The sequence below is a fragment of the Nicrophorus vespilloides genome, unplaced genomic scaffold (genome assembly GCF_001412225.1).
Source record: "Nicrophorus vespilloides isolate i.1.1-1 unplaced genomic scaffold, Nicve_v1.0, whole genome shotgun sequence".
Classification (NCBI taxonomy): domain Eukaryota; kingdom Metazoa; phylum Arthropoda; class Insecta; order Coleoptera; family Silphidae; genus Nicrophorus; species Nicrophorus vespilloides.
The window spans coordinates 24,604-35,670 of NW_017100087.1; the positions used below are offsets into that span (position 1 = coordinate 24,604).

Genomic DNA, 11,067 nt, shown 5'->3' on the forward strand with positions numbered 1-11,067 from the left:
GTGTTTTATTATATTTAATGACAACATAATTTGGTCATTACTCACTCATCTATTTTATACAATAAAATATTAATTTGTACTTTTATTTATTTTTTATATAGAAACTATATTCATATGCTAAGAATTAATACAATATTTTAAACAATCAATATATTCAGGGTCGGACCGTTAACGTTGGAGGCCCAGGGCTAACACTGTTTGGAGACCTCAATCAACGCTTTCTAAATTGTAGCCCATAAAAACCATGCCTAAATGCGCCCCTGCACATATTATATGGATTTTATTTTATTTTTCTAGTATACGTATTTAATACGCAGCAAGATTAGATTAACTAATCGCATTGGAAAAAGAAGATATATCTCTTGTAAAATAATATTTTAAGGAAAAAAGATCTATTTTAATTAAAAGAATATTTGGTTTAATCAGTACAAACATCTAGCATCGAAATTTAGTTAATAATCCTTTTTTTCAATGAACATTTTAATCTCCAGTGATAATTTATTTGTAGACAAGTATTGTTTGCAGCTGAAATACTTGAGTAGTTATTATCAGAAATGAGTAATGCTCATTAATATAATGACTAATATGTTAATTCTTTTTAGATCTAAACTATAGCGAAATCATGGAATGGTACAGTAGATAATAATCATATTGTTAAATAGGAGAGTTTGTTTGTTAAAATAATAATTCTTAGAAGCCTATTTTAAGTTCCAATATTGCATTAAATACATTATTGTAAATTGCGTCGTTATTCTCATCGTTTCGGTGAAATTAGTTAGTTACAGACAATCTTTAATCTCTTTGCAGGTAATGCGATAATGTCATCTAAAAATGTGTCTAATATTATCTTGTTTAGTGTAAAATGCCTACAGATAAAATATCTAATAGATGCGGGTATACTTCCTTGGAGTATACCAGTCATAGTAAGCTTATTCAAAAATAACATATATAGAAATAGCAGCTTAATATGAATTTAAAATTTGGATGAACTCTTCTCGTATATAGGAATGATTTTTGTGTTATGTTGTATAAACGGAAAAGCGTGCAACAAAATAAAAAGTATATAACAATAAATCATTTTCATTGTTACATTGTTTTGTTTTGAAAAATAATGAAATGAATAATGTATTTGCTGTGTTATACTGATACGAGAATCGAGTAAACAACGTTCAAATATTGCGTGGAAAATAAACGGGAAAAATCTTTACTCCCAAACCGTCCTTGTCCCAGTTTTCTGGGGTTGGCCAATCCATTTTCCGAGCGATGTTATGTTTTACTGGCGCAACGTTTGCCAGCCTGCACGTCAAAAATAATAAATCGTGAGAAAAAATGGCGGAACCTGAATTGAACGTAGACAGCTTAATACAACGATTATTGGAAGGTAATTGAATTTAATACACGTACAGTCATATTAGTTTAACAGACAAGTCTCTTAATCGCAATTGTATTGCCATAAAATGATGCAACCAGTATATTTCAATTGCCATCGATTAAAATCATCTTGACAACTTCCTGGAACTGTCAAATCTCTTGAATTTCACTCGAATTTACAATCCTCTTCCAAATAAATATTTATTTTTAACTATTTGCCACCCACAAAGTTCAATAGCCTCTCCCCTTTTACGTTGATATAATTTTAACATGAATTCCTAGCTTTAATCTCAGTCTCTTTATCTTAATCCCATTAGAATACATTTTTTTTTTCATTTGAATATATGCACATTACATAAATATTTTTGTTTCCTAATTTTGATAATACACGACACACACACTTGATTTTCTTTTATTTAGTAAGTATTTGTTTTCTCTCTTGAGTGTTTCTGTTATGTTTTGTGCTGCTTTTCGTGTGTGATGTGTGGGGATTGGTTGGGTGCTCAGTATATAAAGTACAACACGAATCCCAACATCAAATCCCCGACTTTAAGAAGAAAACAAAGTTCAAAGATATATTCTCATCCGAATGTAAGGACACCAACTACAGTAGTATCTCTTGTTATTATTAATATTATTTTTATTTTCCGCTACTTTCTTAGATTCATATCCTTTATTTTATTATTGTTCAATTTTTCTATTTAGTTGTATTGTTTAATGCTAATTCTGGCACACCATACAAGATTTTTTGTTTCTCTTGCAAATAGCTTTCTTGGATTTAAATGGTTTAATAAACAAATATTTATAAATGCCAGTGAGTGCTTCTTATATATTTATTAATTCTAAGTATTTTAATGATATTTATTACATTTATTGACAAACATTTTTTTTAGTCAGAGGATGTCGGCCAGGAAAGTCTGTGCAGATGACAGAGTCAGAGGTCAGAGGGTTATGTCTGAAATCACGTGAAATTTTCTTACAGCAACCAATCTTATTGGAGCTTGAGGCACCGCTAAAGATTTGTGGTGAGTGAGAATTTACTAAGCCAATTAGGTATTTGCATGTTATTCAAGTTTCATTAAGCCAATTTATAGGAAACCTTGAAAAGTTATTTAGTGTCTACAAAATTAATTCAACTTGAGTGGGTGACACATAATTTATTTCAATTTAGTAAACACTTTGCTTTTAATTTATGGTGACCTAATTCGTTGTCATCCATTTACGATGCTTGCGTCTTATGGAAAACGTCCAATTAATATTTAACATTTTAGGTGATATCCATGGCCAATATACTGATCTTCTGCGTTTATTCGAATACGGCGGGTTTCCACCGGAAGCGAATTATTTATTCCTCGGTGATTATGTAGACCGTGGCAAACAATCTTTGGAAACCATTTGTTTGCTGCTTGCTTACAAAATTAAATACCCCGAGAATTTCTTCCTACTGCGTGGAAATCATGAATGCGCTTCGATAAACAGAATATACGGCTTCTACGATGAATGTAAATACGTTCTGCCTATTGATTTTTCATTGTTTTAATTGTTTTAAATTATTTTGCAGGTAAAAGACGATACAATATAAAGCTCTGGAAGACCTTCACCGATTGCTTTAATTGCTTGCCCATTGCAGCTATTATTGACGAAAAGATATTTTGCTGCCACGGAGGTTTGAGCCCTGATCTACAAGGAATGGAGCAGATTCGTCGCATTATGAGACCCACAGATGTTCCTGATACAGGTAATTTAGTTAACAAATCTCAATCATATAAGCTTTCTTTAAATAACTATAATGAAAAAGTAAGATATTGGCTTCCATGTAGTTATCATTTTACAACATATATAAGATAAGTAACATTTGTCAAAGATAATATGCGTCGAAAGAAATCCGTTACCCGTTACTAAATTGTATTGGAGGACTCTTTAATAGCAAGGAGATGATTACTAGAAAAACCAATCATAATATTGTAATGCATAGTTGATAGCAAACCTAACAAATACATATTAGTGGTATTGTCCATTAATTCTAGAGAATTAAACTCAATGCCCTACATATTAATTTTCTGCGTAATATTTGTATTCTAGCACTAATTATAACTATTTTCATTAGGATTATTGTGCGATTTGTTGTGGTCTGATCCTGACAAAGATGTACAAGGATGGGGTGAAAATGACCGCGGTGTATCGTTTACATTCGGGGCGGACGTTGTGAGCAAGTTCCTGACACGACACGATCTCGATTTGATCTGCCGTGCACATCAAGTCGTCGAAGATGGTTACGAATTTTTCGCCAAGAGGCAGTTGGTTACCCTATTTTCTGCTCCCAATTATTGCGGCGAGTTTGATAACGCCGGTGGAATGATGAGCGTCGATGAAACACTAATGTGTTCATTCCAGGTACGTTGAACAAACTGATTATTCGACTAGGAATCTTTCCATTCACTGTTATGATTACCTACAGATTTTGAAACCATCAGAAAAGAAAGCAAAATACCAATATCAAGGTACAAATTCGGGCCGTCCGGCAACACCACAGCGCACCGCTGCTCCCCCGACTACAACGAAGAAGAAATAAATGCATTTTATTCGAGAGTGAAAAAAAAAGAAACAGAAAATATATTATATAAAATGCCATACAAAAGCGCTATTGGATTGATTTATTACTATGATTGTTTTTTTTTCTTATTATTATTCTTTTTTTTTTTCGTACATGCATTTTATTTAGTAACTATTTGATTTGTGGTGCAGTCACTTCTGTAAAGTATTATATATATTTAATAGATTTTTTAAATAATTTCTTTTTCATTTGTGATTAACTTTATAAGTTTGACTGATCTTGTATGCAATATGTTTTCTCTCCGGCACGATTTTAATACTTGTGTAGTTTATTATTTCCGTTACACAATCTGTCTTTTTGTTTATTATTTTTTTTGTTGTAACTTTTTGACGACCGGGAAATCAAAATTATTTTTATTGAAACAAAATGATATGTTATCGTTTCGAAGAACAATGTAAGATATATTCTTATTTATTAAAAGTGAATGGTGATTAGCCAAAGAAATTTCAAACATCTGACTTTTAACTAAGTATAACTCTTCATTGATATTTATTATATTTTTCTAGTATGTGTTCCTTAAAATACAATCAAAGGTTTTAACATTTGTTTAGGAAAAATGCACATCTAAGCACGACATTTTTAACAAATCATTAATGGGAAACATCAAGTACATTTTCTTCCTTAATCTAATGTGAAATCTTTGATGTTCTCTTTGCGATATGAAAGCAACGATAAGACCACTTCTTGTAACTACATTTAATATAAAATATTGTCGATGTAATTAATACTATGGATAATTAAATTGGAATAGAGATTAGATTATATTCAAAGAATGCGTACTTAAAAATATATTTCAAAAATAAATCTATTTATTACTATATTACCCTCTCTTTTTTTATTGAATCTGAATAAATGCAATCTATGTATATTAAATAAATATATGTATTTGATTAATAATATAAAACATACAATGGGTTCGTATATTAACAAAAAAAAATAAATATAAACAATAATCAAGCCATATATTTCCACAGAATTTTTGTTTCTATTACATATCTTTGAATTCTCCACTTCCATTCAGCAAAAGTATATTGGGATTTTCTTTTTCAAACTCGCTCGGCTCACGCTCTCTATCCTCCTTGCCCCATTCCCCCAACGAAGACATTACGTCCGGTTGTTTTTTCTTTTCTTCTTCCTCTCTCTAGAATTTCACCCAGAAAATAAGAACGAACGTTGCAGATCACAATACTTTATTTAAGAACATTAGAACATGTATACAATTTTAATTTAATCTTTCACCTGTAAATCCTTTTTGGCGAATTTTTCGAACATATTGGCATAAATTTTCTTTTCCTTCTGCAACTGTTCCTTAAGCGTTTTGTTACAAGCGTTTAAGTGTAATTGAGCCGATTTGTTAGTTGGCTCAATCTTAAGAACTGTGGTAAATGCGTCGGCTGCAAGCTGTGCCTCTCCGATATTCAATAATGCCAGACCTTTCCTGAAGTGAGCTTTCTCATTATCGGGATCTACCAGTAAAGCTTCAGTGGCAGCATTCTTAGCTTCAAACATATTATTGCTTTTCAGATAGCACAGAGCCATGTTCAAATTCGAGCTTAAAACCAAAGCTTTTTGTTCTTCAGTTGCGCTTTCTGGATCTAAAACAGATAAATTAATATAATTCATCAAAACAAAATATTTAATATTGTATTTTATACCTTTCTTGAATTCGAGATATGACAAGACTTTCTGGTACATCTTAATTGCCAGATTAAGTTTACCGTCTTTGAAATATTTGGTCCCTTTTTCTTTGAATACTTTGCTGACTTCAATCTTTTCATCAGTATCCATTGACCAACTTTCTTTTGCCTAAAAAGATAATTTTTTATCTATATCTAGCTTGTTATTAAATAAACACGTTATTTATTTGCGGTTTGAGAAGACCACGAAAACGTGATTAGATTAACTTACTTTTTCGAATGTTTTCAATGTGACGGTATATTCGACGGTGGCATCGGAGGGAATGTTGAATTCGAAACTTTCATTTGCAAACGCAAATTTCGGTTTGATTATTAAACGAGAAGTCTCGCCTTTCTTAAAACTCTCCAAAGCTTTTTCTACACCACTGATTACATTAACGTTTGCGCCTTCTCCAATATTGAATGAAACGTCTCTTTCATCAAACACCTTATCACCATGTTTTCCAATCAAATGAACTGAAATATAATATCTTAAGTACTCACAATACTTTTATTTATTTATTTCTTACTTTCAACCATTGCTTCATCATTTGGAGTTGTGTATCCATCACCAGCAGTAATTTGGATTTTTTCAATTGATCCATCTTTGTCTGGACTAAGATCTTCACCTTTCCAACTAATAACTTCAACCTATTTGAAATATATAATTATAAAAAAAAATGTATCAACATAATATTAGAGTGCTTACATCAAACTTAAGTGTAGCTCCAGGGGGAATGGTTGGGGGGCTTCCAGTTGCTCCATAGGCATAATCTGCTGCACAAGTTAGAATGGCTTGTTCGCCCTTTTTCATTGTTGCTACACCAATATCCCATGCCTTAATTACACTTCCTGTAATTTTATTTCAATAAGCAAAAGCAAATTACAATAATATTAGATTAACAAACCTTTTCCCAAATCAAATTCAAATGGCTGATTTCTATCTCTACTGGAATCAAATTGGGTTCCATCCAACAAAGTTCCTGTGTAATGGACAGTAACCTTGCATCCTTCTGGTGGGGTGTCATTGCCTTGGCCTTCTTTGAGGATTTCCTTGAGGACACCTTTGTCCTGCTTTGGAGAGATATCAATTTCGGCGCCAGTCATGTTTCTAGAATTTTCTAAGGAAAATCAATGACTACACGTGTTTTGTTTTCCCAAGGAAACTATGACGAGAATCGATGTTCAGCTTAAATCGATACTATTTTTTCAATCAAAATATAACAGACTGAAATTCACAAGTAATAAATGCAAATGATAATAACAGCAAAATATATTTGCGGCAAATATAAACCTGGCACTGCCTTGCACTCGGAGCTCAGCTGTCAAACTGTTGAATACAATGAAATTATACAATTCATGCAGTTGAATGGAGTTTTCTGGAATAATTTATGTTACCATAGCTACATGGCGGGATATTCAAATTGCATGTACATAGCAAGATATATATGCCAAGCAAGCAGACAAATTTAACATTACTTTACATTGCATTTTCAAAGTAAAAAGTAACATTTTTAAATACATTTATTTGTAAAGAATGAAATTTATTACCAAATATTTAAAGTATATTTGGTTGCATAAGCGATCCATAGTTGTGACAGAGGTTGAGTTAACCAATAAAACATTGAATTAGGGTAAATTTGAAAATGTCTATATATTATAGTGGAACGTTCAAACGTTCTTCAGGAGTTGTAAGTTCAATAGTTAAACATCTGAAGCAAGTAAATTTGAAACCGGTGAAGAAGATCCAAGTGCAATTCGATCCTTTCCATGAAAATGCAGTTACAGCTAGGCACGTAACCTCAAAATGTTTATATCGATCTTCTATTTATAAGACAAAACGGGCGCAAGCGCTCGCCCTTGTCGGGCTGCCCAAATCGATCTAATTCAGCGAAGTTAACGCATTTGTTTTCGTTACAGGGACTTCCTTTATTATATATCAACACCCAAAGTTACCAACACCAATTTAAATTGCATTGTTAAACCAATTGTAGTTTGTGATCGTAGTGAACCAGAAATTAAAGTGGACTTGTCTGATTCAAGGTACTTTATTTCATTTATATATAAGTATATTTTCAGAAAGACTAACCTTCAAATTCATTTCAGTGTGTTAAAATTCAAAGCAAACAACTTGACAGTACTGGAGATTCTGCAGTTGTTCAATAAGCACATAAGTTCCAAAGTGCCAGTTGAAAATATCAGTGCTTCATCACAAACTCAAAAGTTGGAGAAGAAAAAGCTGAAAAAGAAATAAAAATGAGAGGTAATACTCCAACAACTAACAAAAATTATCAGCTGAAACTAATTGAAACAGTCTACAACCAAATACCCTCCTTTACTGATGTTTTTACAGAAGAAACATTTTACATGACTGTAATATGTTTTGTATTGAGTACAATAGTGCTTGTCTTCTTTGTTTCTAGATTTATTACCATCAAAGCTGTAGATTAATATAAATTACTTAGTTATGTATATTTAATAAACAATGTTAAAAAGAAATATATATATTTTATTTATAATTAAATAAAATTATAATTTATATATTTTGATACATACAATAATATCGTAAATGATATTCAAATATTCCATTTTCATATGTATGGTTTATAGTAAATATTTCAATTAAGATAACCATAAACAAGATATTACACTTATTACAACAAAACTTAAGAAATTAGTATTGGCATAACATAGAGTGTGTTCCCATCCCTAACGGTCTCTAGAGTTTCTTGCTCATACTGCAAAGATTGCACCGCTACTTCATTTTCTTCTTTCATAATCGATTCATTCGTATCTTCGGATTCCTGAGGTATCTCGTGTTCCTCCTCCATTTTCAGTTCAGATCCAATTGGCAATGTTATAGTACGCGTATTGCGACGTCTGGTGTGCGTTCTTAAATGCCTTTTCATGTCTGAACGGACACGGAATCGTTTACCGCAAACTTCGCACGGATGTGGCTTTTCACCTGAATTTAGATTTGAGGATATAGATTGTCACATATATAATCATTAAAGTTCAACAAACCTGTATGTATTCTCCTGTGATTTTGTAAATACGAGGAGGCTCTAAATGTTTTTCCGCAGAATTCGCATCGGTAATTCTTCTCGCCAGTATGGATTCTTCTATGAACAATTAACGAGTATTTTCTTGCGAAGTCTTTTCCACAATATTCACATTGGTATTGTTTCTCATCGGTGTGAATAGATATGCAGTGATACTTAAGGTCACCCCATTGTCGGAAATTACGACCACAGAATTCACACCTATATGGTTTATCGCCAGAATGCAATCTCAAATGGACCTTCAACGCACTCGACGCAAAGAAGCTCTTTCCGCACTGTTCACATTGATGCGGCCTGTTCCCGGTGTGACTTCTTTGATGGTAAACCAAAGAATTCCTATGAGTGAATTTTCGATTGCAAACATCGCATTCTAATTCCGGTTTCTTTGCCTTCTTCTTCTTAACTTCATCTTTAACCTCAACTAAACACCAATAACATTATATATAATTGAAGGTAAAATAATAGTAGTTACCTTTGTCTTGAGAATCTTGAGTTTCTGTACATGTAACCAGATGCTGCATTAATATAGCTCTAATTGGAAATGGTTGTTGACAATTTTGACAAACATGTTCTTTTGCTTCAAGCTCTTTTAAGTCTTCCTCAGTTGCATGGAGTTCATCTTGGTACCTTTAAATATATTATTATTATTGCTCTAGTAGCAGCTTTGTTAATAATTCACTTACCATGTTTTGTTATCATCATCATCTACTTCTGCAGCATTTACATCAATACCAGCCATTAAGTCTTCAGGTTCACTGAACTCATTCAAATCAACTTTATTATGAAATTCCCTCATATGTTGTTCATAAGTCTTTTGCCTTCTGAAATATTTTTTACATTCAAAGCATGTAATTTGCAACAATGATGCTAATATTGAATCCTTCTGTGGCTCTTGCTCCAGCTTCATTGGAGATTCCTAGTAGAAAGAAAAATACATAATATATTTAAATATATTCTTGTTGATTGAAACAACTTACTTTGATATCATCAGATGCAAGTGTAGGAATAACTGAAGTAGTTATGATAGTGGATGAAGCTGATGTAACAACTTGGCTCTCATGTTTTTCAGTAGGTTCATAATGAACTTTCAGATGTTCAAAGAATTCTAGCTGTTCACTAAAATTGGCTTTGCAAATCTGGCAAGAAAACATATTTGGTATTGGAGTTATGGTGGCTTCACATTCTACTTGATGATCAGCAAATTCATCAACATTTACTAATTGATCACAAAAATTACACTTCTGCATTCTTTTCTTAAGTTTTCTTGAAATACGTTTCTTATGTGGCAAACTCTTTTTAGCAGTACGTTGATCCCTATTATCAACATCAGAATCTTTATGTAAAATTGTTGTTTCTTCTTCCTCTGCCTTAATAAGTTGTATGCTAGTAGAATCATCATAATCAAAGTCTGCTTGTTTATACAAGTTATCTGCGTCTACAATTTGTAGATATCCAGTCTGTTTGTCAGCCAATAGAACTTGCTGGTCTCCTAAAGTGACTTTAGAGCCATCCAAACTTCCTAAAGATGGTAAAGTTGTGTTAATTATAACACTACCATCTTGTTGTGTTTGTTGCTGCTTCTGTTGTTGGCTAAATTGAACAGCAACCAAAGCGGCTGCTAAATTACGATCCTCTTCAGTCAATTCTTGACCAAGCAAGTCTTCAGAATAATTAACTGGAATAAAGTCTCCACCTAAATCAACTACTAATCCATTTGGATGATGCAATAAATCTGAACTTAAGAGTTGTGCATTTTCTACTGTCATTCGCTGTATCATATATTGGGATCCGTTTTCATCAGAAGTTATTGTAACATTACTTAACAATTCCCTGTCGCTGGCCTCCATGACGTCTTTTTGAATTTCGCGCGACTGCAAGAAAACCGGAAAGACAATTAAAATCCACAATTCGACGTTTCAAGGTCCCTTACGTTCTGTTCCTCGATCAGGTTTTCTCGGCCACCGCCACAAAGATATACGACCTGGTTCACTGTAAAAATATTATAAATTACATTTTATGACATTGATGTTTGCAATCAAATCAAAAAATTATGGAAATATTTCAATACAAACACTAGAATTGACAACAGTGCTGTATGAAACGGAAACAATGGCTATCCAGCCAACTCACTGTTGCCACTATTAAAGATTTTTAAAAACAAACCAACGCCCAAACACGAGCAATCACCACAATTTACAACTGAAGATTATTAACTTACTCTTTGTTCTATGCAGTAGCCTAAATATTTTTGTTATTATTCTATTTAGTTTAATAATATCACTAAATAACTACTTCATTCGGCAACGTTGTTCACATCACGAACGCCATCATGAACACTGTTGCC

The 11,067-nt window shown here is 32.5% G+C and overlaps 5 protein-coding genes across 7 annotated transcripts; 3 read left to right on the top strand and 2 right to left on the bottom strand.

Moving 5' to 3' along the window:
- Positions 1-1,260: 1,260 nt before the first annotated feature.
- On the top strand, positions 1,261-4,742 carry LOC108567343 (serine/threonine-protein phosphatase PP1-beta catalytic subunit). 2 transcript variants are annotated; one of them, XM_017927753.1, is made up of 7 exons: positions 1,261-1,381; positions 1,879-1,962; positions 2,265-2,396; positions 2,643-2,873; positions 2,933-3,109; positions 3,479-3,765; positions 3,830-4,742. In XM_017927753.1, exons 1-7 carry the CDS (start codon positions 1,330-1,332, stop codon positions 3,941-3,943), a joined length of 1,077 nt encoding a protein of 358 aa, XP_017783242.1. In that variant the 5' UTR covers positions 1,261-1,329; the 3' UTR covers positions 3,944-4,742. The 2 variants fall into 2 exon arrangements, with proteins under 2 accessions (XP_017783242.1, XP_017783243.1); XM_017927754.1 differs by lacking the exon at positions 1,879-1,962 and having other exon boundaries at positions 1,263-1,381.
- A 186-nt stretch (positions 4,743-4,928) lies between these two features.
- Positions 4,929-7,024, bottom strand: LOC108567266 (FK506-binding protein 59). Its single transcript, XM_017927624.1, has 8 exons — positions 6,956-7,024; positions 6,570-6,889; positions 6,371-6,513; positions 6,192-6,312; positions 5,894-6,138; positions 5,641-5,791; positions 5,225-5,580; positions 4,929-5,126 (listed from the first exon to the last, which is right to left on the bottom strand). Exons 2-8 carry the CDS (start codon positions 6,766-6,768, stop codon positions 4,974-4,976), a joined length of 1,368 nt encoding a protein of 455 aa, XP_017783113.1. The 5' UTR covers positions 6,769-6,889; positions 6,956-7,024; the 3' UTR covers positions 4,929-4,973.
- Positions 7,025-7,257: 233 nt separating this feature from the next.
- Positions 7,258-7,934, top strand: LOC108567280 (39S ribosomal protein L53, mitochondrial). The gene is made up of 3 exons (XM_017927648.1): positions 7,258-7,453; positions 7,582-7,704; positions 7,768-7,934. The coding sequence occupies exons 1-3, from the start codon at positions 7,308-7,310 to the stop codon at positions 7,913-7,915; spliced, it is 417 nt and encodes a 138-aa protein (XP_017783137.1). The 5' UTR covers positions 7,258-7,307; the 3' UTR covers positions 7,916-7,934.
- LOC108567282 lies at positions 7,895-8,160 on the top strand. Its single transcript, XM_017927649.1, has one exon. The coding sequence runs from the start codon at positions 7,918-7,920 to the stop codon at positions 8,110-8,112; it is 195 nt and encodes a 64-aa protein (XP_017783138.1). The 5' UTR covers positions 7,895-7,917; the 3' UTR covers positions 8,113-8,160.
- A 73-nt stretch (positions 8,161-8,233) lies between these two features.
- LOC108567348 (zinc finger protein 1 homolog) lies at positions 8,234-11,062 on the bottom strand. 2 transcript variants are annotated; one of them, XM_017927760.1, is made up of 7 exons: positions 10,796-10,851; positions 10,654-10,712; positions 9,701-10,594; positions 9,407-9,639; positions 9,196-9,350; positions 8,686-9,144; positions 8,234-8,626 (listed from the first exon to the last, which is right to left on the bottom strand). In XM_017927760.1, the coding sequence occupies exons 3-7, from the start codon at positions 10,568-10,570 to the stop codon at positions 8,328-8,330; spliced, it is 2,016 nt and encodes a 671-aa protein (XP_017783249.1). In that variant the 5' UTR covers positions 10,571-10,594; positions 10,654-10,712; positions 10,796-10,851; the 3' UTR covers positions 8,234-8,327. The 2 variants fall into 2 exon arrangements, with proteins under 2 accessions (XP_017783249.1, XP_017783248.1); XM_017927759.1 differs by lacking the exon at positions 10,796-10,851 and adding an exon at positions 10,942-11,062 and having other exon boundaries at positions 8,235-8,626.
- Between the last annotated feature and the right edge of the window lie 5 nt (positions 11,063-11,067).